The sequence below is a fragment of the Thamnophis elegans genome, chromosome 7 (genome assembly GCF_009769535.1).
Source record: "Thamnophis elegans isolate rThaEle1 chromosome 7, rThaEle1.pri, whole genome shotgun sequence".
Lineage (NCBI taxonomy): Eukaryota > Metazoa > Chordata > Lepidosauria > Squamata > Colubridae > Thamnophis > Thamnophis elegans.
Genome location: NC_045547.1, coordinates 77,404,512 through 77,432,172, shown reverse-complemented (window position 1 = coordinate 77,432,172; position 27,661 = coordinate 77,404,512). Strand labels below are relative to the sequence as shown.

Genomic DNA, 27,661 nt, shown 5'->3' with positions numbered 1-27,661 from the left:
TTTTGCTCAATTTTGCCTCCCCACCCCCAGCAGCACTCTATAAGCTTCATAATGCCCCTTTTGACAAAAAACGGGCCCGTTTTCACAAAAAACCAGCCCGTTTTTGCTCGTTTCTGGCTCACCCCCCCCCCAGGAACAGTCTACAAGTCTCCCAAGGGCTATTCATGCCCTTTTTTGGGGGGGGAGGGAAAGGGCCGTTTCTGTGAAAAACAGGCCGGTTTTGGGAGGTTTGCAGAGTGCAAAAACTTTTCTTTTAAATTTTCTCTTCAAAACCTTGCTGCGTCTTATGCTCCGAAAAATACGGTAAGTAAATCATTCTCTCGACCTTAAAAATATCTTCTGGAACCCTTCAGTTGAGCCACTGAGTTTACCCACCCTTCATTTTAAACACAATTGGAATGTAGAAGAACTGGGCCTTCTTTTAAAGCTTTTTTTCCCAGTATGAAAGCTATGTAACCTTCCAAGCCAATTTACTGGACCTCTGAATCTTGTTAACCAAAATATAAACTGTGTCTATAGCAAACGGCTGACCCACAGAGGTACTAACTGGTGGACACATAAGGACACAAATTCTCTGTGTGATGTTTGATGAGTATTTTTTTTAAAAAAAGAAGCAAAAAACATTAAAGACAGAAAAGACATTATAGTTATTTAGATGAGAGAAGTAAAAATAGGATACATACCCAACCAAGGCATATGTTTTCCCTTTAGAATCAGGGTCCTTGATAGCATTAATTATTGCCTGGGCTACATCAACCACCTATCAGATAGTATTTAACAGAAAAAAATAAATATGAATATGGTTAATTACAATTTTTTGAAGTTAAGCAAATATACAGGCAGCTCCACTTACAACTACAATTCAACCCAGCATTTCTGCCGTTAAGTGCATTGCGCCCCATCGGTGACCTTTTTCGCCCCAGTTGTTAAGTGAATCACTGCCGCTGTTAAGCGAATCACACGGTTGTTAAGCGATTCAGACTTCCCCTACTGACGTTCCTTGTCGGAAGCCCAGCTGGGAAGGTCGCAAACGGGGATAAGGTGACCACGGGACAGGGCAACCGTCGATATATGCCAGTGGCCCAAGCGCCCGAATTTTGATCACATGACTCTGGGGATGCTGCAACGTGTGAAAAACGGTTGTGTCCATTTTTTTTTCAGCGCGGTTGTAATTTGGTCATAAGCAAACGGTTGTAATTCAAGGACTACCCAGACATGAAATATATTTAATCGGTACTTACGTAAACGGGCTGCTTCCGGTTTTCCTCCCAAAGCCAATCATAGGCACTCCGCGAAAACGTCGCATCTCTATATGAAGACAGGTAAATCTGTGACTTTTAAGATTTGGCAACGAAGCAATTCTTCAAAATCCATCTAAAGCAGGGGTTTCAAATTCAAACTCTTTTTTTTAAATCCAAGAAGAAGAATTTAATATACTATGCTGTTGTGGGCCAGTAGGAGCCGTTGGAGCTGCCGACAGACTCAGATAGCGAGGGACCCTATGAGTCTGCTATGGGAGATGTGGAGGACTCTGGGCAGGGTTTCAGACTCCGAGCAGGGACCAGAGAGGCTGGTTGACCACAGGAGGCGCCTGAGGCATGGAGCAGCGGGGAAAGACAAAGGGAGTGTGCCCATGACGTCAGGCCCTGGAGCAGTGGTGAAGAGTCAGGCCTGGAGCAATGGGGGAGTAAGGGGAGTTGGTTCCTTTTCCCCCTGGATGCCAGGCAAAGACAGGCAGATAAGCGCCGGCACTAATTACAGAGACATAGAAGATAATCAGGCCCAGGTGGTTGTGATTAGGCTCCTCCCAAGAGAGTATATAAGAAGAGACTTTGGGAGGAGACCTTTTGCAGGACACAACCGTTTTACTAAAGCTGGAGAAGCTCTTGTGGTATTTCTTATCTGTGGGAGTCTGGGTTGCTGCCAAAGTCTTGTCTGTGAGTTAATTACTGTGAATAAATTGGCTAAAAGTAATCTTGTGTCGGCGTGACTCACCGTACGGAGGGGGGGGGTCAGAACACTATGCTATGTTGCAGAGTCACTATGCTGCGATTCTGCAATTTTTCAATACTAACGTCAGAAATAAATGAATGGCAGCAGGGGTGAAATGCTCTGAAAGTCTGCTACCGCTTCGCTTCGTGCGCGCTAAGAACCTTCGTCCGCAGGCGCTAAGAAACCTTTTCTGAGTCTGAAAAGTTAAGTAGAATGGGGGGGGGGGGAGAGAAACAGCTGTGCTGCGCGATTTAGATTCACTAGAAAGCAGGATTTCCTGCTTTTTAGCGAATATAAATCGCACAGCTGATCGTTGGAACTTTTCGAAAACTTTTTAAAGCATTTTTTTACTTCTGGTAAAATGGTACCGTTTTTTACTAGTAGTAAAAAAAATATGTTAAAAAAATAAAGGTTCCCGCAATCAGCCGTGCAACAATCAGTTGTGCCACCTGATTTCAAGCGAACATAAATCACGTGACACAGGTGATTCGTAGCACAGCTGATTGTTGGAACTACCGGTTCGCCCAAACCGGTAGCATTTTTTTTTTACTACCAGTTTGGGCGAACCGTCCCAAACCGATAGCATTTCACCCGTGAATGGTGGGTTACAGCCAAGGTAAGAACAACCAAGAGGATTAGGGGACTGGAGACTAAAACATATGAAGAACGGTTGCAGGAACTGGGTATGTCTAGTTTGATGAAGAGAAGGACTAGGGGAGACAAATTATTCTCTGAGGCACCTGAGGGTAGAACAAGAAGCAATGGGTGGAAACTAATCAAGGGGAGAAGCAACTTAGAACCGAGGAGAAATTTCCTGACAGTCAGAACAATTAATCAGTGGAGCAGCTTGCCTTCAGAAGCTGTGAATGCCCCAACACTGGGAGTCTTTAAGAAGATGTTGGATAGCCATTTGTCTGAAATGGTATAGGGTTTCCTGCGTAGGCAGGGGGTTGGACTAGAAGACCTCCAAGGTCCCTTTCAACTCTGCTATTGTATTGTAAAGTAAAAATGATTGCAATTGGATATGCCTTACATGTAAGATCTGGAAGAAGTCTAACAGAACCCCAAAGGGCTTAATTGCATATTCATATAGTCCAGAGGTGGGTTCCTACCAGTTCGCACCTATTCGGTAGAACCAGTTCGTCAAATCTACTGAACCGGTTAGAAGAGGTTCCGCCTGTGGACCCGGAAAGCAGGCCACACCTACAGAAAAGGTTCCAAAATTTTTTGAAACCCACCACCGATATAGTCCAACATTCATGAAATTTGCACTACTCATAACAGGATTCCTAGCTATTATATAGATAGGAGACCCAAAAATTGTGGATAAAAAGGGCTAATGGTAATATTATACATCTAGTAACCATACATTTTTAATATAAATATTTTTAAATGCTCAAATAGGAAATGTTCCCCAACTGAGGCAAACTAACAATATTTCCTAGAATCACAAGAAAGGTTTTAAGACCAAGATCTGAAAGAGATAAACCTTTTAGCTATAAAGATAAACCTTTATCTTTATATAATCTTTACAGATGTAAATGAAAATCCTATTTAAAAGTAATTGTTTTCATACCAATAATGTAAACAAAGAATGGAAGGCAACTTCAGTACATCCTTCATGACAGCATGAAGATTTTGTCAAATACTTGTCTCTTTAGTAAATCTACTCACCGATAACCCTGTGTTGTCCGGGTATTTATTTATGGGGGGAAGGGGGGGGGGAGAATGGACCAAACGTAATTTGCAATGTTGGATTTTCCCCCTTACCAGAGGGAGCCCCCTTGTGGAGTACTGTGAAGTTGTTACCATGGCAACTCCACTGCGCTGTACAGAAAAAGCCATTTTAAGGCACAACAAGCTGCATCTTAACAGAACACCCCCCCCCCAAGGGGTGTTAGAGGTGTCTTACCCACACAGTATTTGTTTCCAGAGTACCAAGTTTGGTTGAAATTGCTCAAGGCATTCCAGAGTTATGCCTGAACACACACACACACATATACACACACATACACATTACAATAAATATATTTACCTGCGTATGAGTTTAAAAACCTATCTTCTCTCCCGTATATATCAGAAGGCTTCATAATGATGGCATCTGGAAATTCTTCCCTGACAACATTTTCTCCTACCGCCTGTGATCAAAGCCATTGAAAGATTGTCAAATTTCTCACCGACGCCAGAGAGATGGTAATTTCAACCGCCCGATCTTGCAGAGCTCGTCCCAATTGTACATTTGATCATTTCAATATCCTGGCCGAGAGACCAAGCTGAATACATGTCACCAATGAGGACAATCTTTAAGGGAAAACTGGCACCTGGTTCGGTTTAGCCAAAGTCTGGCAGCCATCAAAAATGAAAATGATTAAAATGAAAATGATAGATGGATTTTTTTTTCTCCCAGACACGGACTTGACTATAAGGATGTGGAAATATACCTGACCAAACCAAATTTGTTAAGTTGTAAACTCTGTTAATTACCATATTTTTCGGAGTATAAGACACACCGTTTTCAACCTTTGCAAAAATGGCCATGCATAGCCTTTAGGAGGCTTCCGGAGTGCTCCTGGGGTGGGGTGGGTAAAAATGAGTGAAAAATGGACAGCTTTTTGCTTGTTTTTGCCCCCCCTCAAGCCCCCAGGAGCAAACTATAAGCCTCCTAAAGGCTATGCATGCCATTTTTTAAATTTAAAAATGGGCCTGTTTTTGCAAAAAATGGGCAATTTTTTGCTTGTTTTTAGTAGCCCCCAGGAGCATTCTACAAGCCTCCTAAAAGTTATGCATGACCTTTTTTGACAAAAATGGGCCTGTTTTCCCCAAAAACGGGCCATTTTTTGGTGGTCTGCAGAGTGCAAAAACTTTTTTTTTTTAATTTGCCTCTTCAAAATCTTGGTGCGTCTTATACTCCGGTGTGTCTTACACTCCGAAAAATACGTTAATCCATAAAGACTTAATGATGACCAGTAGCTTTCAAAGAGGATCGGATAAATTCTCACGGAGGAGAGGATTAAGGTTCTCCCCATGACTCTTAAAATATAATTACAGAGCAGCAGGATGTAAAAATAACAACAACAACAACAACATCGCTGAACAACTTACTTTAGTCCTAAGGTATTTTGAAGGACTTTTACTGTCTGCGTTCAAATGAGAAAAGTGAATCAATTTTTCTACTCCGGCTTGTTTCGAGAGGCGAGCGATATCTCTAGGAATGGAAACGAAGACATCTTCATACTTGAAGTTTCTAAAACAGGACCGAAAAAAAGAATTAGCATCATTCGTGTCCACGGAAAGTGTTATTGCGCACAGGACTTAAAAGAATACTTATTTATGCTTCTTATGGGCATTCCTGGACCTAACAGTTCATTCAGTGACCGTTTGAAGTCACAACGGTGCTGAAAAAGGTGACTGACGGCCGTTTTTCACACTTACGACTGTTGCAGACTGCCCCTAGGGTCACGTGATCAAAATTCAAACGCTTGGCTCTGAACGGACTCAAGATTTATGACGGTTGGGGGTGTCCCGGGGTAGTGCGATCCCCTTTCGCGACCTTCTGACCAGCAAAGTCAATGGGGAAGCCCAATTCGCTTAACAACTGTGCTACTAACTTGACGATTGCAGTGATTCACTTAACAACTGTGGCAAGAAAGGTCGTAAAACGGGGCAAAATTCATTTAACAGCTGTCTGGCTTCACAACAGAAATTTGGGGGGTCAATGGTGGTCATAGGTCGAGGTGCATTAGATTTATTTCTCTCCTTTTGTCAGGCCTGCCTCCATCAATAACCAATAAAGAAAACTCCCAACTCTATTGTTGGTGGAATCAAGGTTATGAAAAGTAAAGCAGATCTGAGCCAGAAAGGCGCGAACAAGTACAGATCAAGTGATAACTCAGTCCCCTCCCTCCAATGACCCCACCCCTGTGTCCAATGTGCAACTCCCTTTGGTGTCATGTGGGGTGCATCTCCAAAAGGCATCATCAGGTTGGTATGCAGGACGGTTGGCCTTGACCAGGTCAAACACCCGACCACCAGCATGAGCAGAAGATGGTGAGATGAAACCTCCCTTTTCCATATCACCTCCTGTACCATTCATTCCCATCCCAAATACCAAGCCCCCACCTTCCCCACTTCTATGGCAGCCGATAGCAAGTAAGCGAAGCAGAGGCCGACACCTTTGCTTTGTCCAACTCGTGGCAGTGGACGTTATGTGCCTGCCTATTTTCCACACAACAACCCTGTAAGGTGAGTTGAACTGAGGGACGATACCACTAAGGCCTCTCTGGCACCATGATAGACAATCCACAATAATGGATGGAAACTGAACAAGGAGAGATTCAACCTGGAAATAAGAAGAAAATTCCTGACAGGGAGAACAATCCACCCATGGAAAAGAGGTTGATATGGAAGTTGTGGGGGCTTCATCACTGGAAGCTTTCAAGGAGACTGGACTGCCATCTGTCAGAAATGGTGTAGGGTCTCCTGCTTGGGGGGCGGGGAACACTAAAGAACCTACAAGGTGTTCTGACCGAGGCTTCCCAAGACATGATGCAAACTCCTTGTCCCGACAAAAAAACCTTCACAGACTGTGAATTCTGCTCATTCACCTCCAGCAAAGTCTTTCAGGGAGGATTTACAGTCACAGACCTTATCTGGCTTGGAGGGCTGCCAGGCCGATATCTGCAAAAACTTGGCAAGGAGTCTCGGAGAGTCACGAACCAATTAAACGAACTGATTGTCTCCTGCAAACTCCACTCCCCTTTCGCTCCTCTATTATTTCCTCTGGGAGGGCCATTCATCATCCAACTGTGGCCTCACTCCCAAGTTGACCCCTGTTCTTTAGCTGTTCCCTTCGTCAGGCAACTCTGCACATGCGCACACTGGGAACAGGCTCCAGCTGTTTGTCTGCCCTCACGACGTCTGACTCTGAAAGGCAGCTGATAACTGGGATACGGCTCTGGCCCCCTCTCTGCCTCCGACACAGAGCCCTCATCAGAGCCTTCCCCAGACTCCAGGACTGGCCCAGGTTCCTCCCCAACTTCCTCATGTCCGAATCTGCTGCCAGCTCTGCTGGCTACTGGCAAGCCACTACACAAGATCCATTCCAACTCTGTTATTCTGAACTACTTCTGAGCTATTTCAGCAGGGGGGAAACTTACCTGGTTTCCCAATCTCTTCCGACGAGGTTGATTACCACGTGGCTGTTTTCGAGAGCTCTTCGGGTAGAATCTTGTTGCGTGAATCCCATTCCTAGTAATCACAAAAAACCCCACAAACTAAGTTAAACGATGCCCGCAAACCTCTCACAAAGCATGTTCGGTAGTTCGTGGACCACACAACACTTTTGTCCAACGATGAGATCCATTACAGGTAGTCCTCAACTTACAACAGTTCATTTAGTGACTGTTTTAAAGTTACGTCGTCCCTGGAAAAAGTGACTTGGACTGTTTTTCATGCTTACGACTGTGTAGCATCCCCCGTGATCGTGTGATCTAAATATCTGGATGCTCGGCAACTGCTTCATATTTACGACGGTTGCAGTGTACCCAGGCTCCTGTGATTCCCCCTTTGGGACCTTCTGACAAGCAAAGTCAGTGGGGAAGGCGGACTCGCTTAGCAAACTTGTTGCTAACAAACTGCAGGGATTCACTTAAAAACCGTGGAACGAAAGGTCGCAAAAATGGGGCCAGCTCACTTAACAAACTCACGATTGTCCCGGGGAACTCTGAGCTAAATTGCGGTCGCAGGCGAGACTACCTGTATTACCGCTCTTCCTAGCACGAACAGTTGCGAGATTACGAATCACAGGATAACAACGGCGCAGCAAGATTGTTGATGGCGGCAGTACTGGAAGAAGGAAGAATTGCCTACTATTCAAGAATGGACGTTAAAGTAACAAAACTTAGCAGAGATGGCTAAAATATCAGCATATCTCAAGGACTGTTCAGATGAGAAATACAAGCTGGAATGGAGAAGATGGATTGATTATATCCAAAATAAATATGGGACTAAGAAACTTCAGTTAGCTTATGAATGAATGAACAAGGAATGTTACAACTTATCTAAGTTAGCTTTACAAAAGGGGAGTTAATAGCAATAGCAGTTAGACTATATACCGCTTCATAGGGCTTTCAGCCCTCTCTAAGCGGTTTACAGAGTCAGCTTATCACCCCCCACAATCTGGGTCCTCATTTTACCCACCTCGGAAGGATGGAAGGCTGAGTCAACCCTGAGCAGTGAGATTTGAACCGCTGAACTGCTGATCTAGCAGTCAGCTGAAGTGGCCTGCATTACTGCAGTACTGCACTCTACCCACTGCGCCACCTCGGCTCTCTAAAGTACAAGCGAAGGGATGATGCTAAAGTTAGTTATTTTAGTGTATGATTGCTAAATGTTTATGTTTATACCTGGTATTTGCTCTGGGAGGTCAAGGGGGGGAGGGGATGTGGGATTGGGGGGAGGGAGGGAAGGGGAAAGGTATATAATTGTAAAACTTATTACAACTTTTAATAAAAAAAAAGAATCACAGGAAAGGTGAAGTCCAAGTTAAAATACTTTTACTTGGGGTTGGGGGTTTTTTTTGTGGGGGGGTGGGGGGTTGGCCTTTGGAAGGATTGAGGCAAACTCACACGTACCATAAAAATGATCTGTCCCAAGTCAACCCATGGGCCGAAGGTACAGGAGATCGTACTCATCACAGCGATACGGGATGACAACCTGAGAACCGATACGGCCTAGAAGAAGAAACAAGTTTCTTTAGAATGTTGCAATTACCGGATATTAAACATTAGCGTTAAGCCATAACCACTTCTTACACGTCGGATTGCAAAAGTGGTGTTCATCGAGGCATTAAGACCCTCTGGGGTTCCAGAAGACCTGTGCCCCCTGGCCTAGAGCAGCAGCCCCCAATTTTTGGGTACCAGGGACGGTTCCGTGGACAGAGTTTTTTTTCTGTGGACCAGAGGAGGTGTGGTTTCACATTCATCCTGCAGATGTGGCTTTGCTTATTTGCACAACCCGGTTTCTGGCATGCTACAACCTGATGGCGGTCCACGGGCCAGGGGTTGGGGACCCTGGTCTAGATAGAGTTTGGTCTATAATGAAAGCAGTGGGCTAGAAAGTGGACGTCAGTGAGTTCTAGTCCCACTTTAACCATGAAAGCCAGCTGGGTGACTTTGAGCCACTCATACATTCTTGGGATGCTGCTGTGGGGAAAATAGGGGGAGGAAGGATTATCAGGTACGTTTGCTGCCTTGAGTTATTTGTAACTGGGATACAAATAAATAAATAAACCAAAACATTTCTATTTTCCCCGTGCTGGGGGAAAAATGCTCTAGTTTTCTAACCTACATTTATTTCGGGGGTTAGAGCAGAGATGGAGATCCTGCTGTTGAGGAAGAACTCACTAAGCTTACAGAGGGAGCCCAAACCTCTGATCTTGTAGATTTTGCCTGTCCTTAATCTTAAGGTGCCAATATAAGCCATACGAAATATTTAAATTGACACAAACCTTCCATGCTGTGAATGGAAGAGATTGAAACCACCTAACGGTGGGTTTGCGTTGAGAAAACATGTTGCTTTTAAGAATTAGGAAAAAAGTATCTCACCTTACATGTAGCCACAAATAATTACTTTTTTATCTCAATGTTTGTTAATCAAACATTAAAGGTAAAGGTTCCCCTCACACACTCTAGGGGGCGGTGCTCATCTCCGTTTCAAAGCCAAGAGCCAGCGCTGCCTGAAGACATCTCTGTGGTCATGTGGCCGGCATGACTCAACGCCAAAGGCGCACGGAACGCTGTTACCTTCCCACTAAAGGTGGTTCCTATGTTTCTACTTGCATTTTTACATGCTTTCGAATTGCTAGGTTGGCAGAAGCTCGGACAAGTAACGGGAGCTCACTCCGTTACGCGGTGCTAGGGATTCAAACCACTGAACTGCTGACCTTTCTGATCGACAAGCTCAGCGTCTTAACCACTGAGCCACCGCGTCCCTAATCAAACATTATACAGTAACTAAGTTAACAAAATCCATGTTGCATAGAAAAAAGGATTTAGAAAATCCAAAGACATAAAACGTTACCATATGTAAAATATTATCATATTGTAACCTATTGAAAGAAACTAAAAAATCAATCCAAATTGAGTGGAATTGCCATTCCTAACTTTGATGTTCCATTATTTTAATTCTTTGGTGCAACTTTTCCCACCCCCTAAGGTAGCAACAGAAGTGAATCCACATTTCAATTGTTGGATTACCTGGAGATTTGCAAAGTTTGATCAATTATTATTTTTAGCTGCTAAATCAAATACATGATAAACTTATTCTAAGCTTAAATTCATTCTTGTATGAAACAAACAAAACGTTAAAAAAATATAGTTATGTAGTTATTTGCCAAGGGATACAACGAAATTATATTAAAGTAACCAAAATATCTTTACAATCCCTAGGGCGTCACAACTTTTGAGCACCCCTAATGTTTGAAAATGGAAAGTTGAAAATTTTGACACACCCTAAATTGCAGTTAAGCTTACTTTAGGGAAGAATGCAGGTTTTTTTTGTTTAGTGATGGCACTTACCTCCCTCAAAATTTTATGCCATTTTTATGACAGTCTTGTGCCAGAAAGTTCTCAAAAACGTTTATGCCTTAAAACTATGAACTGAACTCCTGCCCCCCACTTCTGAGTAATAAAACTAACAATTATTCGGATTGGGAAAATACACATTTTAACGTTAGAAAACAATGCAAAAACCTTGCAACTTCTGTTTGATTGGAAATAAGAAAAAAAGGAGCATTTTTTTGGGGGGGGAGAACCACATTTTAAGGGGCAGAATGAGTGTGGTTCCTTTTACATAACTTGTGCAATGTGGATTTTATTTTTGAAGAGGGCAACTCTTGTTTATTGTCAATGGAGATTCAATGGGAAAAGCCACTTTGGGGACAACCATGACCTGGATGACTGAGAATCTCGATAGATTTTTAGCTATGTACTTTGAGAGGAACATCCTTCAATGGTGCGGGAGTACGAACGGGTTTTTCGGAAAAATTGCAGACTACAGGAACCATTTGCGCTTCAGTTTGAGATGCAAACCCAGACTCATCCTCAATAGCCTGTGCCTGGATTCAACAGTGAAGGGACACAGGGTAGAAAATGTCCTGCTGAAAACACAGCTCTGCCACACAGTCCTTTCAGCAATTCCAAGAAGGCTCCACACCCATTTACATTGCTCAGGGAACCCTAAGGACAGAGATAAACCTCCAAGTCAACAACTCTCTAAAAAGAACACAAAGGACCAACTGTCTGCAAAGTGTATAAACCTTTCATTCCCCACCATCCAGTCAGAGCTGAAGAAGCTTCTTGGATGAGAAGCAAAATGTCTTCAAAGAAAACCGAGAAAGTCCAGCTGCCTCTTGAAAAAAGCACCTTTGGGACAACTCTCATTCACCAAACTTGGGGAAAAAAAGAAAGGGACATTCCTTGCCTTTAATCAAATGTTTTTAACATGTGGCATCTTGAAAAACACTGGTTGGGTTATAACTTGTTTGGGGGATTCCTGCCCAGCATAACCAGCCTGAGAAAATAATTAGAGGATTTTTTTGCACTTATTTTTATTTTATTCCGATCAAAATTAAAATACAAAATACAGAACTCAAAAAAATAAATATATACCCAAGAACATATAAAGGAAAAAGAACACAAAGCAGTCGGAACATTAAAAATGGTATAAAACAATACTACCCATACACAATCATGGTTGGGGAAATTATTTTTCCATTCAAAATTTATTCAGAATCTGCAGTATTATCCATAATGTACTTTAGTGTAACAGCGGTATGTAGGTATCAAAGATATCTTTTCTGTAAGATCCATGAAAAAAGCAAGATAATTTAAAGAAATTTAAATTCAATGTGTATAGTAACATTTTTGTTAAATTTCTTTCTAATTCACGACAGCCACATTTGAAAATAGCTTCATTCTTTTTTAAATGTCCTGAATACTAAATTATAATTTGATATTGTTATCAAATCTTTTGCATTACAGTATATCGCAGGAGTATACCTCCTCACATTTTGTAAATATTTAAGTATATCTTTTCACGTGACAACACTGAAAAAATGATAAGTGGGTGTACTCACTTTTGTTGCCAGTAGTTTAGACATTAATGGCTGTATGTTGTGTTATTTGAGGGGGACAGCTCATTTACATTGTTATCCAAGCTGTGTACTCACTACTTCACATTATAAACACTGTAAGTGTCATTTCTTCAGTGTCGTCACATGAAAAGTTAAATACTTAGAAAATGTGAGGGGGTGTACTCAGTTCTGTGATATACTGTATATGATTATTTTATAAAAAATCCTTCCGATTGCTCATTTAAAAGAAATTTTCAGATAATGCTAGGATAAATTTGTAGCATTTACCTTTATAATTGAATGGTGTATGGATATTGGATATGTGCATCAAATGAGCAATACATTAATAAACAACATGCATTTAATAATTGAAGTCTGTCCTTCTTGTATATTACCTAGGTGATTAACAATATATCGGCCCATGAATCCTGTGGCCCCAAAGACTGTGGCAACAATACCACTGACCGAGGAACGTCCACTGCGCCCATGTGGCATCACCGTATAATGAACTGAGCGATCTTGTTGAAGAAGCGACAGCACACCGGGAGAAATGCCATAACCTAAAACACAAGGACATTGAACATAATGCGTATACTCATCTCCCAAGATTTTACCTAACTCGTTGCTGCAATACGGGTTAAGTCCCTGACCTGCAACCATAATTGCTAAGTGAGCTCAGCCCCGTTGTACGACCTTTCTTGCCAGGGTTATTAAGTGAATCTCTGCCATTGTGACGTTAGCGGCACTGTTGTGAAGTGAATCTGGTTTCAACCATTGACTCTGTTTGGTTGGCGGGTTGCAAAAGGTGATCACCCCGGGACACTGCAACTGTCACAAATGTGAGTCAGTTGTCAAGCGTTTGAATTCTGATCTGGTGAGCCATGGGGGATGCTGTAACTTGGGTGGTGCATGTGAAAAAAGGTCATAAGCTACTTTTTTCAGTGCTGTTCTAATTTTGAACAGTCCCTAAAATGAATTGTTGTAATTCAAGGACTGCCCTGAATACGTTCCCCTTTATCCTGACTATAACGACACATTTATTCTACGCAACCTCATCTCATTGCAAGCTTTAGCTTCCCTGGCATCAACTGAGCAAATTAGTTGAGCCCTTTTTTTGGTGATTCCTCCCTTGGTCTTTCTTTGGTCCTTCCTGATTTTCAGACCCTGAAGCAGCTTTTCTGCTACTTTTGCTTGCAATAACAGAAGAAGAAATACAGAAGGGACCTTGGAGATCATCTAGTCCAGCAGTCCCCAAACGTTTGGGTACCAGGAACTGGTTCCATGGAGATATGCTTTGTGTGCTGCCTGCATACCATGGATTGGGCTTCGCTTGTTTGCACGGCCCCAGTTTCTGGCATTTCATGGACTGGTGTCAGTCCACGGACTGGGATTGGGGTCCCCTGGTCTAGAGACAGTTTGGTCTATAATGAAGGCACTGGGCTAGAAAATGGGAGACGGTGAGTTCTAGTCCCACCTCAGCCATGCAAGCCAGCTGGGTGACCTTGAGCCATTCATATACTCTTTGGGTGTTTGTTTTGGGAAAAACAGGAAGAGGAAGGAGTATTAGGTATTGCCGCCTTGAGTTATTTGTAACTGGGATACAAACAAATAAATAAACCAAAACATTTCTTTTTCTACTACGCTGGGGAAAAATGCCCCCGTTTCCTATTTCATGGGTTAGAACAATAGAATAGAATAGCAGAGTTGGAAGGGCCTTGGAGGTCTTCTAGTCCAACCCCTTGTTCAGGCAGGAAACCCTGCACCACTTCAGACAAATGGTTATCCAACATCTTCTTAAAAACTTTCAGTGTTGGGGCATTCACAACTTCTGGAGGCAAGCTGTTCCACTGATTAATTGTTCTAACTGTCAGGAAATTTCTCTTTAGTTCTAAGTTGCTTCTCTCCTTGATTAGTTTCCACCATTGCTTCTTGTCCTGCCCTCAGGTGCCTTGGAGAATAGCTTGACTCCCTCTTCTTTGTGGCAGCCCCTCAAATATTGGAAGACTGCTATCATGCCTCCCCTGGTCCTTCTTTTCATTGAACTAGACCTACCCAGTTCCTGCAACCGTTCTTCATATGTTTTAGCCTCCAGTCCCCTAATCATCTTTGTTGCTCTTCTCTGCACTCTTTCTAGGGGCTCAACAGAGATGGAGATGGTCCATGAACTGGGAGGGGGCTGGAATTGGGGACCCCCAATCTACTCCAACATTCTGCTCAGGCAGGAAATTGCATTTGTCTTTGCACCTACTCTGGGTTACAGGCAGTCCTTGACTTACAATTGTTCCTTTAGTGACCATTCAAAATTTCTTCCCCAAACCACCAAAACTTTAAGCTCAGACTGTCGACCTCACCGCATTCCTAAGAGGTCTGTAAGGTGCATGCATAAGCGCACCAACGTACTTATCATCCCTGTCCTATTGTTACTTTTTATTCATATCCATTTCATGTATCTAAAAGCATGTTTATACTCATATAGGTTAGCTAATGCATGCTTGACGAAATAAATAAAATAAATAAAACAAAAAAGTTACGACGGCACTGAAAAAAGTGACTTATGGCTGTTTCTCGCATTTACAACCTTATGACCAGCATCCCCATTGATCGAAATTCAGCTTGTCTGGCAACAGGTTCACATTCACACAAATAATCTATGACCTCTGTAGAGTCCCGGGTTATGCGATTTTCCCCTTTTGCAACCTTCTCACAAACAAAAGTCAATGGAGGGGAGAGCAGGATTCACTTAACAACCGGGTGACTTTACTCATTCACTGCAGGGATTCACTTAACGACCGGGCGACTTTACCCATCCACTGTAGGGTTTCACTTAACGACCGGGTGACTTTACCTATCCACTGTAGGGTTTCACTTAACGACCGGGTGACTTTACCCATCCACTGTAGGGTTTCACTTAACAACCGGGTGACTTTACTCATCCACTGCAGGGATTCACTTAACGACCGGGTGACTTTACCCATCCACTGCAGGGTTTCACTTAACGACCGGGTGACTGCACTCATCCACTGCAGGGATTCACTTAACAACCGCGACAGGCAAGTTGACGAAACGGGGGCAAAACTCACTGAAGCGATGTTTCGCTTAACAGCCGAAAATTTTGGGCTCTGTCGTGGTCGTAAGTCGAGGACCACCTCTACTCGGCCCCGAGAGAGGCTTTTTTGCACGACAAGAGAAGGAAATGGGGCGGCCTCAGAGCGGGGAAGCCACGGAGAGCCTGACCGGCTGTCGCGAGGCCACTCCGGGAAAGAAAAGCGTCGGAAAAAATAAAGCCACCCTTCGGGCGTCCTCCCGGTGACCTTCCCAGCCGGCGTCGCCGGGCCTGCGGCGAAGCCCCGCCGCTTCCATGCCCGGGCTGAGCCCCAGGAGGAGCAACCGGCCGCCCCTCAGTCACCCTCCGGCCCCGACTTACGCCTCCCAGGGGCGGAAAGCGCCGCGCGAGGAAGGACGCGGACGAAAGCCGCCATCTTGCCCGGCTTTGGTGCAGAGTCCCGCCCCCCGCGCTACGGCGGCCTCCGAAGGCCAAACCGCGGCCTGCGACGTCCGTTTGCGGAGCGAGCTCTCGCGGCGAAAGGCGGTGGGCGGGGCCTAAGTCGCGGGAGCGGAGGCGAAGCTAGACGGGCGACCCAGCTGTGACTTAGAGCTGTTCGGTTGCTAAGCGGATGGCAGCGGTTGTTAAGGGAGCCCTGTGGTCGTGAAGCGAATCTAGTTTCTCCCATTGATTTTATTTGAGTGAAATCGACTTTGTGACAAATACAAATAATACAAATATAAAAAATACAAATAAAAATAAATATAATGCAAATACAAATATAAATAATACAAGTACAAATAAAATCATACAAATACAAATAATACAAAAACAAGTAATACAAATTAAAAGATACAAATACAAATGGTGATCACAGGAGCCAGAACAGAGCAACTGTCACAGGTCCATGCCAGTTGCAAAGCCTTAAAATTTTGATCATGTGACCATGAGAAATGCTGCAAGGGTTCTAAGTGTGAAAACTGATCATAAGTCACATGTTTTCAGCTTTTTTGTAACTTCAAGTGGTCACTAAACAAATCGTCGTGAAGTAGAGGACTACCCGTATTAAGAAAGATGCAAATTCTGCTGGAAAGGGTGTGTTATATAATAGGTGAATTTGTCACTTGTGCAATGTTATTTAGGATCACCGTTATTTCATTTTCACATCTAATTTATGTTTTATGGTTTGGTTTGTTGTTATTTGATACATCACGTACACTGAATGAATGAATAATTTGTTTTCTGCACCATGTAAACAAAGATTTGACCTCCCCCTTAATAAATGGTTTTTGATTGGCCTGAATTATTTTGTGATTCGCATTTTTGTGTTGGCAAAAAAGCCCCTTTGGAAAGGTATTTTCTCTCCCAGATTTACCGACTAGGTCCTTAGCTCCAGGCAAACTTTGGTGTTTGAAAATTGATAATACCCATTTTATTGTTCTTAAATAAATTCCATTAGAATCTCGTATACGACAAAAGAGCATTTATTCTTTTTGACAGATTAAAACAAAAAGGGTCCATTTGATGAGATAAATTGGAAGGCATGGCTTTGACTGAATTCTGCCCCAAATTTCTAAAAAAATATTTAAAGTGGAATTGGAGGAATTTCAGATGAGATTACACAAAAACTCCCAACAAGTGCAACAGGAAGCTTAAAGAGATTATACTGAAAGATGTAAAGATTTTGCAATACTTAAGACATAGACAAATGGTTAATGAAGATGATGGAATTTGCTGGGAAGGCCAAACTGACTTCTTTGATTAATAACAATATTTATGTTTAATACTTAACTGACTTCTTTGATTAATGACAATATCTATGTTTAATGCTATCTGGAAACTCCTTAAGAACTTTTTGTGGAAACAAGATGTATTTATGATTTATGGTCAATGTTTGGAAAGGATACATTATAGAAAGAGCAGTGACATAAGTTTAGAGAAAGAGGTACATTTATAACTGTAATTATAAAATGCATAATTGCTATGAAGAAGTCACTCCTAAGAGTTGACAATTGAAAATACTATCTAGTTTACATTTAGGACACATAATAACACAATAGCTTGTACAACCAAAAAAAACCTTTGTTGTATGAAAAGCACTGTTACAAAAGCATTATTTAAGGAGGCTGGAAAATATTTTCAGAAAATCATTGAAATCTTCCACCAATGTAGCAGCAGAAAGTCATCCACAAATCAATAAAATAGTCATCAGTCCTGGGAGCTTCCTGTGTTTCTATAGATTTAATAATACGGTATCAGTAGTATCTGGAGACAGCAGAATAGAAGAAAAAGAATTGGAAAAAGTCACAAAAGACCTGAAAATAGAGGTAGAATAACTGTGGCAAAGGAATAAGAATAAGTATCTTGGATGCAATGCAATCCCAAAATATCTGGAACATCGTTTGAATGCCATTGGCATGACAAAATCCTCATCGGTCAATTGCAAAGGGCAGCTTTTACTTGGAACAGCTTACATCCTGCAACAATACCTTTGACACCAAGAAACTTCGACCTCTGCCTACCTCAGGTCTTTGGAAAGGACTTGATAGGTGGATAGGTGGACTTGATAGGTGCCAAATCCAGTCTAAACACTTAGACAATCTGAACCCTGACAGAATTTCCATCTGTCAAATTAGAAAAAGCCACACTACTTGGATCTACATATATACCACGTTGATACGTAACAACATCCTAGGTTCTAAGGAAAAACTTGATGTGAATGTGAGTGCGACACCAGCTAAAGAAAAAGAAAATAAGAAAAGCTGTGATTTCAGTTTCCATATATAATAATAAATAGAATTAAAATTTCAATTTTGCAGGGATCAATATCTAGATCTCCATCTAAGGTAAAGGTTCCCCTCGCACATATGTCCTAGTCATTCCTGACTCTAGGGGGCGGTGTTCATCTCCGTTACAAAGCCAAAGAGCCAGAGCTGTCTGAAGACGTTCTCCGTGGCCATGTGGCCGGCATGACAAAACACTGAAGGCGCACGGAATGCTGCATAGGTGGTCCCTATTTTTCTAATCACATTTTTATGTGCTTTCAAACTGCTAGGTTGGGAGAAGCTTTTTTTATGTGCTTTCAAACTGCTAGGTTGGGAGAAGCTGGGACAAGTAACACACACAATATATATATTGTGCGTGTGGGTGTGTACGTGTGTGTGTGTGTGTGTGTGTATGTATGTATGCGTGCGTGTGTGCGTGCGTGCATGCAAACACACACACACACATACACATACGTACACACCGGAGATGGGTATGGGTATATATGTATGTGTGTATGTGTATGTATGTATGTATGTATGTATGTATGTATACATATATATATATATATGTGTGTGTGTGTGTATACACACATACATACACATATACACACACACATACATATATACATACCTACCCATCCATCCATCCATCCATCCATTCATCCACCTCTCTCTCTCTCTCTAATCTACCTACCTACCTACCTACCTACCTATCAACCTATCTATCTATCCATCCATCCATCCATCCACCTCTCTCTCTCTCTAATCTACCTACCTACCTACCTACCTACCTACCTATCAACCTATCCATCCATCCATCCATCCATCCATTCATGTATCTCATATATATATCATAAAGTTCTACCAAATGCTATTGCCCACCATCTGGAAAATAATTGATGAAGGAGCCATGGGCATCCTGGATCTATTGCACAGTTCAGTCTTTTGGGTCCTTAACTTGTACCCAAAAAAGAAAGAAAGAAAATTAATTAATTAATTAATTAATTAATTAATTGAGAAATAGGAGGAATTGGCAGTCAGGTCAGTTTTACAGGAAGAAATATCCAGCATTGCTGTGGATTTCATCTTTGGACAAAGAAGTTGACCCTAATTTAATCCCCGTAAAACCCAACTCGTAAATGCACCGGGGGGGGGGGGGGACTAGTCTTCAGCATTTCCCCTCATTTCACCCGTTTCCTCCCAAGCCTTGGCTAGCTGCTGAGCCTCCTTCTGGTGGTGTTGATGATTGCCATGGAAACAGCAGAGTCACTTGGGCATTGTGACTCCAAGGTCCATTCTGACAAGGAGAGGATGAGAGAGGAGGCCACAGTGTGGGGAGCCTTTGAGGGACATCCTGGAAGCTTGGCCTAAAAGCCGGCTTTTGGGGAACTCTTTGTGAGTGGCCACACTGATGTTCTAGAGGTAGGCCAGGTTTCCTCCATTCTGTGGTCAACGCAGGCCAAGACGTGTAAGCTCCATATATCAAACTGTCTCTACCTTCAGGGGTGGGCCAGCAAAGGAAGTCTACATCTTGTAAACCTGTAGGATCTGACTGGGTTTTATTTTTAATTGTTCTGTTGTTTGGGGATTGTCTTGGTTTTAACATGTCCTTGTTTTTGGTACGCAGGGAGGGGAGGACAGTAAACCTTCCTTAACCAGCCTCCTCAACAGCAGGAAGTGATGGAAATTGTAGCAGGTGGGAACAGTGGTGAAATTCAATTTCTTTTTTACCTATCGGTTCTGTGGGCGTGGCTTGATGGGTGTGGTGTAGCTTGGTGGGCGTGGCTTGGTGGGTGTGGCAGGGGAAGGATACTGCAAAATCTCATTCCCTCCCCATTCCAGGGGAAAGATACTTCAAAATCCCCATCCCCTCCCCACTCCAAGGGAAGGATACTGCAAAATGCCCATTGCAAAATCTGCATTCCCTCCCCATTCAGCCCAGGTTTGAGAGCCCGAGCGCCATGTGACAGATTGAGCCCCATTACCTGCCTCAGCTCCTGCCAGCCTAGCAGTTCAAAAGCATGCAAATGCGAGTAGATAATTAGGTACCACTTCAATGGGAAGGTAACAGCGTTCCATGACATCATGCTGGCCACATGACCACGGAAATATCTTCCAACAGCGCTGGCTCAATGGCCTTGAAACAGAGATGAGTCGGCAACAGCTAGGGGAGTAAAATCCACAGGGATACTTTTACCTTTACCTCCATGTCACAAACCAGTAGTAGGCCTTGTTTTAGTTGTGATGCTTCAGACACAAATAAACAAACAGCAGAACCTGTGGGGGCCTCCTTGGATAATTCCTGGAGAACACGCAAGAGGTTATGTCCCAAAGGTGCTTCTCAAGAGGCAACTGGACTTTCTTGGTTTTCTTTGAGGAGGTTTCGCTTCTCATCACAAGAAGCTTCCTCAGTTCCTGAAGAAGTCAGAAGTTAAAACCGGAGAAGCTTCTTGGATGAGAAGCAAAACCTCCTCAAAGAAAAACAAGAAAGTCCATTTATCTCTTGAGAAAGGGCCTTTGGGACAAAAACCCTGAATATTTCCTGGTTTCACAGTGGAGGAAACCCCAAAGGCAGCTCAGCTAACTCACATTTGGTGGCAGCAGAAAAGGAAACACATAGGAAACATCTATATGATGTGAGCTTACCCAAAGGTTGACTTTCTTTGCTAATGCTGTACCACCTTCTGTGGTCTTGCAGAAACAGAAGACACTGGGAGTCCCACTCGTGGCCGTAAAAAACTGGTAAGTGGCGGAGCTGTTTTTATTTTTTCCCCTCCAATTCTTCGAGTTTTTTCTTCAATATTTATTTTTGTGTTTGAAAAAAAAAAAATCCAGCGGGGGAAAAGAAGGTTTCTGGCTCGACACCATCAAGGTAAAACGTCCAATCTCCACCTTTAGCTGTAATTTCTTCTCCTCTCAGATGTCAGAGAACATTGACTGGTTACAGAGTCAGAGTGGATTGTGTAAAGTCGAGCGTTACACACCCGGTGAGGAGAAAGAGGAGGAGAAGGAGCAACAGAACTGGACGGTAAGGAGACATCTGTTGTGGTGGCACAACAGATATGGAGGTCCAGGAAGCCATCCGAGCTCCTTCCGCTGGCTACAAATAAATTCTTCAGTCAGTAGGATCTAGAGCAGGGGTGTCAAACTCTTTTTTTATTGAGGGCCACAGCAGGGTAGTGTTTGCCCTCAGGGGCCCAGGGTGGGCATGGCCACCTCGACGTCACTCGTGTCGGGAGCGCCTGTGGTGACCCGAGCGCTTGGCCAGCAAAAACAGGTTCCCGAGGTCCGTTTTCAGCTGCGACAGCTTCCTGCAAGCGAAAACGGAGTGGTGCCCATGGCCCTTGCGAGCCCCATTTTCGGCTGCGATAGCCTCCTGCAATTCTCTTCCAGTGAAAATGTAGTGCAGGAGGGCCTCACACAGCCCTCCAGAGCTCCATTTTCACCGGCAAAGGCACCGCGGGTCGGTCCTTCGCTGTTTCCAGGGCGGCCAGTTCTAAGCACCCCGTGGCCCGGAATCCGGCCTCCGCGCCTTGAGTTTGACACCCCTGGTCTAAAGTGAAAGATGATGTATCTGGGGCTTGGTTTTTAATCTCAACTAGGTTGGCCACAGTTTTCATCATTGGGATTTGACAAGATTATCTTGGCATGTTGCACAGAATAGCAGCTTTTCTGTTTATAAATATTTTCCTGCCTCACCGCCAGCTCTTGTTTTTAGGTGAAGGCCAAAAACCTCTTCTGTGGTCCTTGGGGTGGGATGAGAAGACTGGCTTGAGGAATATCACCTTGGTGATGATCAGATATTTCTAGGACATTTTTTGATCGTGCTGAGCTATAGCTGGAGAGGTTTCTCAAATGTGTTTTGGGTTATTTCTCTATAGTAGGATATTACATAGCCAGTCTTTTCTGTCTTTGTCTTCCTCCTCCTCCTCCTCCTCCTCCTCCTCCTCCTCCTCCTCCTCCACATCTTCTTCCTCCTCCTCCTCCTCTTCTCCTCCTCCTCCTCCTCCTCCTCCTTCCTCTCTTTCTTTCTTTCTTTCTTCCTTCCTTTCTTTCTTTCTTTCCTCTTTCTCCTCCTCCTCCACATCCTCTCTTTCTCCTTCTGTTCTTCCTCTCCTCCTCCCCCTCCTCTCCTTCTCCTCCTCGCTGCCTCCTCCTCTTCTTTTTCCTCCTCCTCCTCTTCCTTCTACTTCTTCTTTTCCTTCTTCCTCCTTCTTCCCCCTTCCCTCTCCTCCTCCATATCAGCTTGAGCAATGAAGTCGCAGCTCTCACCACAAAATCTATATCAAGTCAACTTGGGAGCAGAATAATTTACTTTGTCCTTAATTGGGTATTAGAGAGTCAGCTAAGGGATGATTAGCAGTGCTTACATGTTCCTAATCTTCACCTTTTTGTTCCATTTTATTATTCCATTCTGTTGGGTAAGAAAAACATTTTAGGCATACTGTAAATAATTGATTTAATTCCCTGTTGTTCACCTCAGATTCCCCTGAGTTTTCGATTTTGGGTTAGCAGGATCTGAAATTTCAAGTCTTGATATCTGATTCATCCTGGGTTTAATGTCTCCTTCTCCTTTAAGTCTAAGTTCTATCAATCAATCCTTCCTTCCTTCCTTCCTTCCTTCCTTCCTTCCTTCCTTCCTTCCTTCCTTCCTTCCTTCCTTCCTTCCTTCCTTGGATGGACTTCAAAGATTTCAGCAATGGGTTCTCTGCCCAGTTGCTGGATAGGTGTGGCCATGGTGGGTGTGGCCTAGTTGGCCTCCTGCACTGCGGCGATGGAGGGGGGGTGTTTTTGCCTTTCCCAGGCTCCAGAGGCTTTCCTTGAGTCTCTAGGAGGGCGAAAACTGCTTCCATCGGGCTTCCGGAACTTCCAGGAGGCCCGTTTTCCCACCTCCCTGAGCCTCCGCACAGGCCGTACATTTACCTCACATCCAAATCAGGCATGGAGACTCCTGGGAGGCGTGGAGTGGGAGGTGCGGTGTGGGGTAGGTGGGGCCAGCCAGGGGTGGGATTTGGAGGTTCTCCGAACTGGTCATAACATTAGCTATAGGTTCTCCTGAACCCAAGCGAGCCTGTAGCAGCTCACCCCTGCTTCCTTCCTTCCCTACTTTCCAAGTTTGTGCTAGCTTTCTTGGCCCAAACCATTGTTGATTGGCGGTATTCAAGATGCCATTCCTTGCCCACTGTCCAAAGTCAAGGAACAATTGTGTTCCCTAGAGTACCTCTGTTTGTACAGTATATTCAATTCTGTATCGACTTAGGGCAGCAGTTTAAGATAGCTGCTAATTTTCCTGGACAAAGCGACATCTTCCCACCTATCAAACACTGGGTGCCGCTCAGTGGTGGGTTCTGAATCGCGTTCCAACCGTACCGGTTGGAATGGGCCCAGGGTCACCCATGTGGATGCGTGCAGCGCGTGCATGCATCGTACCTGCCTGGGACGCCTCCGCAAGCCTCCGCGACGCTCCAGCTGCTCGGCGGAGCATCACGCAGGCGCCATATGCGCCATGCGCATGCACGGAAGTGCCAAAGGCTTAAAGGACAGGTAAGGAGCTTGGGTGGGTGGGCCCTCCGGAGCACCATACCGGAAGGGTACCCAGTGCTCCGGGCAGGCTCCGGTACGCCTGTACCGGGGCGTACCGCCTGCAACCCACCACTGGTGCTGGATGACATGATGGGGAGGGATTTGTTATGAAAAAAAAAAGTCCTTTATGCCATTTCTTAGACTGACTCTGCTAAGCTTTTCCAGCAAACTTCCTCTGATCCCCTCAAGGTCCTGAGCAGACTCCGGCAAGATCTGGAGAAGCCTGATGTTGGTGTCCCGGATGCGTTGAACGCCAGTAACAATGCCAGAAGGGCCAGGACAAGGGACCCGTCCGAGGGACGTCAAACCCTGCCCAAGCGTAATGTCCGTTCTCCGGCACCCTACAATACTTGCGATGAAGAATTCAGTCTGAATGTCAGTTCCAACAAGGGGTCTCCCAACTTCCACTTAAGCATGAAGGCCGGTTGTCAGAAGGAACCCAAGGATGAAGAAAGCGAAGGCTCCTCTTCGCCAAACCCCAATCCCGACCCGGATGAAGTCTCTTTTTATTGCAACAGGCTTTCCAACCTTGCCATCGCCATGGCGCGCAAGGAGATGAACGACCGCTCGGAAAGCAACCCCACCTGCATACACAACACGCTGTTTGCCGCTGCTGGGGACCACGGCCACCGCTCCATTGGGGTGGGGACTGAGGATACCAAGCACAGCCCTACCAAGATGTGCGAGTGCCGCTACGAGGAAAGCCCCACCACCAAGAAGAAAACCACCATTTATTACAAAGAGGAAAACACGGAAGTGCCCAATAAAAGCGAGCCTCAAAGGGACGAGGGCAAAGGCTTCCACCATCGGAAACGCTTTGGGCCTGACGAATACAACAACTCGCTGAGCAAAGGGATCCTGGTTTATGCCAACAATGTGGTTTCGGACATGATGGTCTCCGTGATGAAGACGATGAAAGTCAAAGTCAACGATTCCAATATAGCATGCGCCGTGTTGAAGAAGGTTCTGCTGAAACACTCCAAGGAGGTGGTGTCCGACCTGATTGACTCCTGCATGAAGAACTTACATGATGTCACCGGGACCCTCATGACCGATTCTGACTTTGTTTCCGCCGTGAAGCGAAGCCTCTTCACGCAAGGCAGCCAAAAGGCCTCGGAGATCGTCCAAGCCATGCTGAATCGCCTGCACAACGCTCTGATCGTGCAAAAGCAGGTCAGCGAGAAAGCCAAATCTCAGAGCATGGCCTTTGCTACCATCAAAACCGGCCGGGGCACCGACACCAAGACTCAGAACATGAGGTTCTCGGCGGCGAAATCAGAAACCATGAAAGATAAGGAAATGACCTGTGCGGAAACGGTCGGCAATCACATCATCAAAGAAGGTCTCAACATGTGGCATCAGAAGCAACATCAGGACCCTACAGGGACAACAACCACAATGCCCCCCAAGCCTATGCCAACCCAAGAAATTCCAGACCTTGCTAATCTTACCACTGATTCTTGGGCAAGAGACCTGATTGTGACGGCGTTGTTGCTGATACAATATCATCTGGTGCAGCAGGAGAACGCCATGAAGGATGGAGTGGAAGGGGGCCGATCCAGCAAGGCAGGTGGCGGCCTGGGCTTTTTGGCCCAAGATAAAGGCCTCGGCTCTTTAAAACTGTCCGACACTTTGAAGCAATGTGAGGATGAGCAGCTTGGGATGAACGCGGAGAACGATATGTCAAGCGTGGTCGTAATGCTGATCCAGAAGCTCATCAATGAGACCGTCAACAAATTAGGAGGAAATCCAGGGGCACTGATGCCTGATGAAGCAATCCAGAATGCTTTCAAGGCTCCTGAAGGCCTAAGTTCTTTGGGACATTGCGATATGGACCATTCTTATGAAGATGCTATAGCCGGACTGACCAAAATGATTCTGGACCAGTGCGATGCCAAGAAGGAAGGCGGGAGCGGCCCCTTCGTTGACAAACTGGTCGATACCGTCACTAAGCTGTGTCTGATGATTGCCAAATACAGCAATCCTGAGTCGGGACTTGGAGAACTCGGAGATGGAGAGGAAATGAGTGGAGGTTTCTATTCAAAATGCTCGGGAAATCCGGAAAGCAGAGCAGAGTCCGGAGAAGACACGCCTACCGGACGTAAGGTAGTTGTGGCTAACCAGAGCGCTCCGGAAAGCATTCACAACAAGCAACTCCAAGCCATTCTCCAATGGGTGGCAGCCTCTCAGTTGAACGTCCCAATGTTGTACTTCATGGATGATGACGAAGAAACCCTGAACAAGGTACAGTTGGACGCGCCGGGAGGGTGTGGGGAATAGCGTGTGAGGAGAAGTTAAAACTAGGATGGCGTTGGGTTTCTGGTCAGGTTTGAAGGAGCAGAAACACTTTTTCTGTTCCTGTTTATAATCATAGACAAGTAGTCCATGAAAGCATGCAAATACGTCAACTGTCCAGTTGGCGAATCTAGAAAAAGGACCTCCTGGGACATTATTTTTCCAAGAGGCATCTCATCATCATCTTTTAATGATCCCATAATCCCTTGCGGGGTGGAGTCTGGGCAACTGAATGGCGAGCTAGCAGAGTGTTTTAATGGCCAGATGCCCTTCCTGTTGCCAATGCGGAGTTTGGTTCAGCAGACATAGAGAGAGAAATATCTGCCTTAACCTTGCGATCGAACTAACAGCCTCCTGATTGTGAGGCAAGAGCTTCCACTTCTAGGCCACCGCACCACTCCATTACTGAGAGTATAAAACTTTATTGAATAAACCACATTGGCATAGAAAAAGCGGAACCAGCTCTGCGTTTCCCGCACAAAAGCAAGCATAGTTAATCCTCCCGCTTTCCCTACCGTCCACCCACGATTCAAAATGTCCACTAATCTCTTTTGTTCATTTTGTTATGGGAAACAACCCGCCATGCCAGGACATCTGCTCGGTGTGTCCTTAAGATGCCAGCAATGTCTCACAGAAGCCGACGGATGTTTGAATACCATTCTCCCACCCCTACATTCCATCCACCCCCCCCTCCTTATTATTGACAAGATGCGAGCAGAAGACAAATGTAGATGAAAGTGCAAATCATTCTTGACAGGAAGTACCGTGTTTCTACCAAAATAAGACCCGGTCTTATTTTCTTTTGGGCACAAAAATAAGCGCTAAGGCTTATCTTCAGTGGGTGTCTTATTTATTTTTAGACGCCTCACGCGCCCCACACCAGTTTACCTCAGGGCCACCACAGCCAGGCCATCCGCACCCCGACAAATAAGTTCTAGGGCTTATATTCAGTGGGTGTCTTATTTATTTTTAGATGCCTCACACGCCCCACACCAGTTTACCTCAGGGCCACCACAGCCAGGCCATCCACACCCCGACAAATAAGTTCTAGGGCTTATATTCAGTGGGTGTCTTATTTATTTTTAGACGCCTCACGCACCCCACACCAGTTTACCTCAGGGCCACCACAGCCAGGCCATCCACACCCCGACAATTGCCTCACCTCATGGCAACAGCTCCAGCAGCCCCATCCAGCAAGACCCCGCATAGCCACCGGCTCACTTCTCCTTCCGGCACTGGCGCGGCAGTGCCTCACTTAACCCCAGAAATGTTGGGCTCAGTTGTGATTGTGAGTCAAAGACTGTACCTGTTCAACCATTTCTCTCTTCCTCTAATCCTCTCCTGCAGCTCCAGCAACTCTCCACGGTGGCTGTGGAGAGAAACTACAGCGTGGGAGACGTCATGCAATCTGTGCTGAAGTATGAGAAGGAAAGGCAGCTAGGAGAAGCCCTGGGCAATTTTGTGCGGTTGCCAGTCCTGGATTGGCTGCTTCAGAACCTGTAAGCCCAGCATCTCTCCGGTCTCGGCCTCTCCTTGCCCTGTTAGTTTTCCTCGATACAGCACTCATTGGTCAAAGATGATATGAGTTTTACTGATTTCCCCCAACCCCTGCTGAGCAGTGAAATGAATAAAGGAAGGAAATACTTAGTGTCAGTGCAAAGTATTATTTTTATTGTTGCTATTGCGTTTCGTCGCACAATCACCCAGTGGCTTAGAATGGATTTGGGTATTTTTGTCCTTCTTAGGGACCTGAGATAAGGCAGAGGTAGAGGTTTGATGGTCGCAGGATGTAAGCTGTTCCGAGTAAAGCTGCCTTTCGCAATTGACCGATTGGGGATTTTGTCAATGCCG

General features: G+C 44.7%; 2 protein-coding genes across 2 annotated transcripts in view; one reads left to right on the top strand and one right to left on the bottom strand.

The window, feature by feature from the left end:
* LOC116511712 (NADH dehydrogenase [ubiquinone] 1 alpha subcomplex subunit 9, mitochondrial-like) overlaps nucleotides 1-15,662 on the bottom strand; it is a 29,948-nt gene extending 14,286 nt beyond the window's left edge. Inside the window, 11 exon segments of the mRNA XM_032221881.1 lie at nucleotides 684-760; nucleotides 1,242-1,258; nucleotides 1,261-1,308; nucleotides 4,028-4,130; nucleotides 5,095-5,236; nucleotides 7,149-7,224; nucleotides 7,227-7,239; nucleotides 8,625-8,648; nucleotides 8,650-8,723; nucleotides 12,520-12,684; nucleotides 15,549-15,662. Coding sequence (XP_032077772.1) covers nucleotides 684-760; nucleotides 1,242-1,258; nucleotides 1,261-1,308; nucleotides 4,028-4,130; nucleotides 5,095-5,236; nucleotides 7,149-7,224; nucleotides 7,227-7,239; nucleotides 8,625-8,648; nucleotides 8,650-8,723; nucleotides 12,520-12,684; nucleotides 15,549-15,603 — 794 coding nt within the window. The 5' untranslated portion in view covers nucleotides 15,604-15,662.
* Nucleotides 15,663-20,852: 5,190 nt separating this feature from the next.
* Nucleotides 20,853-27,313, top strand: AKAP3 (A-kinase anchoring protein 3). Its single transcript, XM_032221973.1, has 3 exons — nucleotides 20,853-20,960; nucleotides 23,657-25,759; nucleotides 27,158-27,313. The coding sequence occupies exons 1-3, from the start codon at nucleotides 20,853-20,855 to the stop codon at nucleotides 27,311-27,313; spliced, it is 2,367 nt and encodes a 788-aa protein (XP_032077864.1).
* Nucleotides 27,314-27,661: the final 348 nt, after the last annotated feature.

What these genes read in the sequence shown, in the direction of transcription:
- AKAP3 (XM_032221973.1), top strand. Translation starts at nt 20,853, where the DNA reads ATGTCAGAGAACATTGACTGGTTACAGAGTCAGAGTGGATTGTGTAAA. An exon ending in AGGAGCAACAGAACTGGACG is followed by an intron (nt 20,961 to 23,656) that starts GTAAGGAGACAT and finishes GCCATTTCTTAG; the next exon opens with ACTGACTCTGCTAAGCTTTT. An exon ending in ACGAAGAAACCCTGAACAAG is followed by an intron (nt 25,760 to 27,157) that starts GTACAGTTGGAC and finishes CCTCTCCTGCAG; the next exon opens with CTCCAGCAACTCTCCACGGT.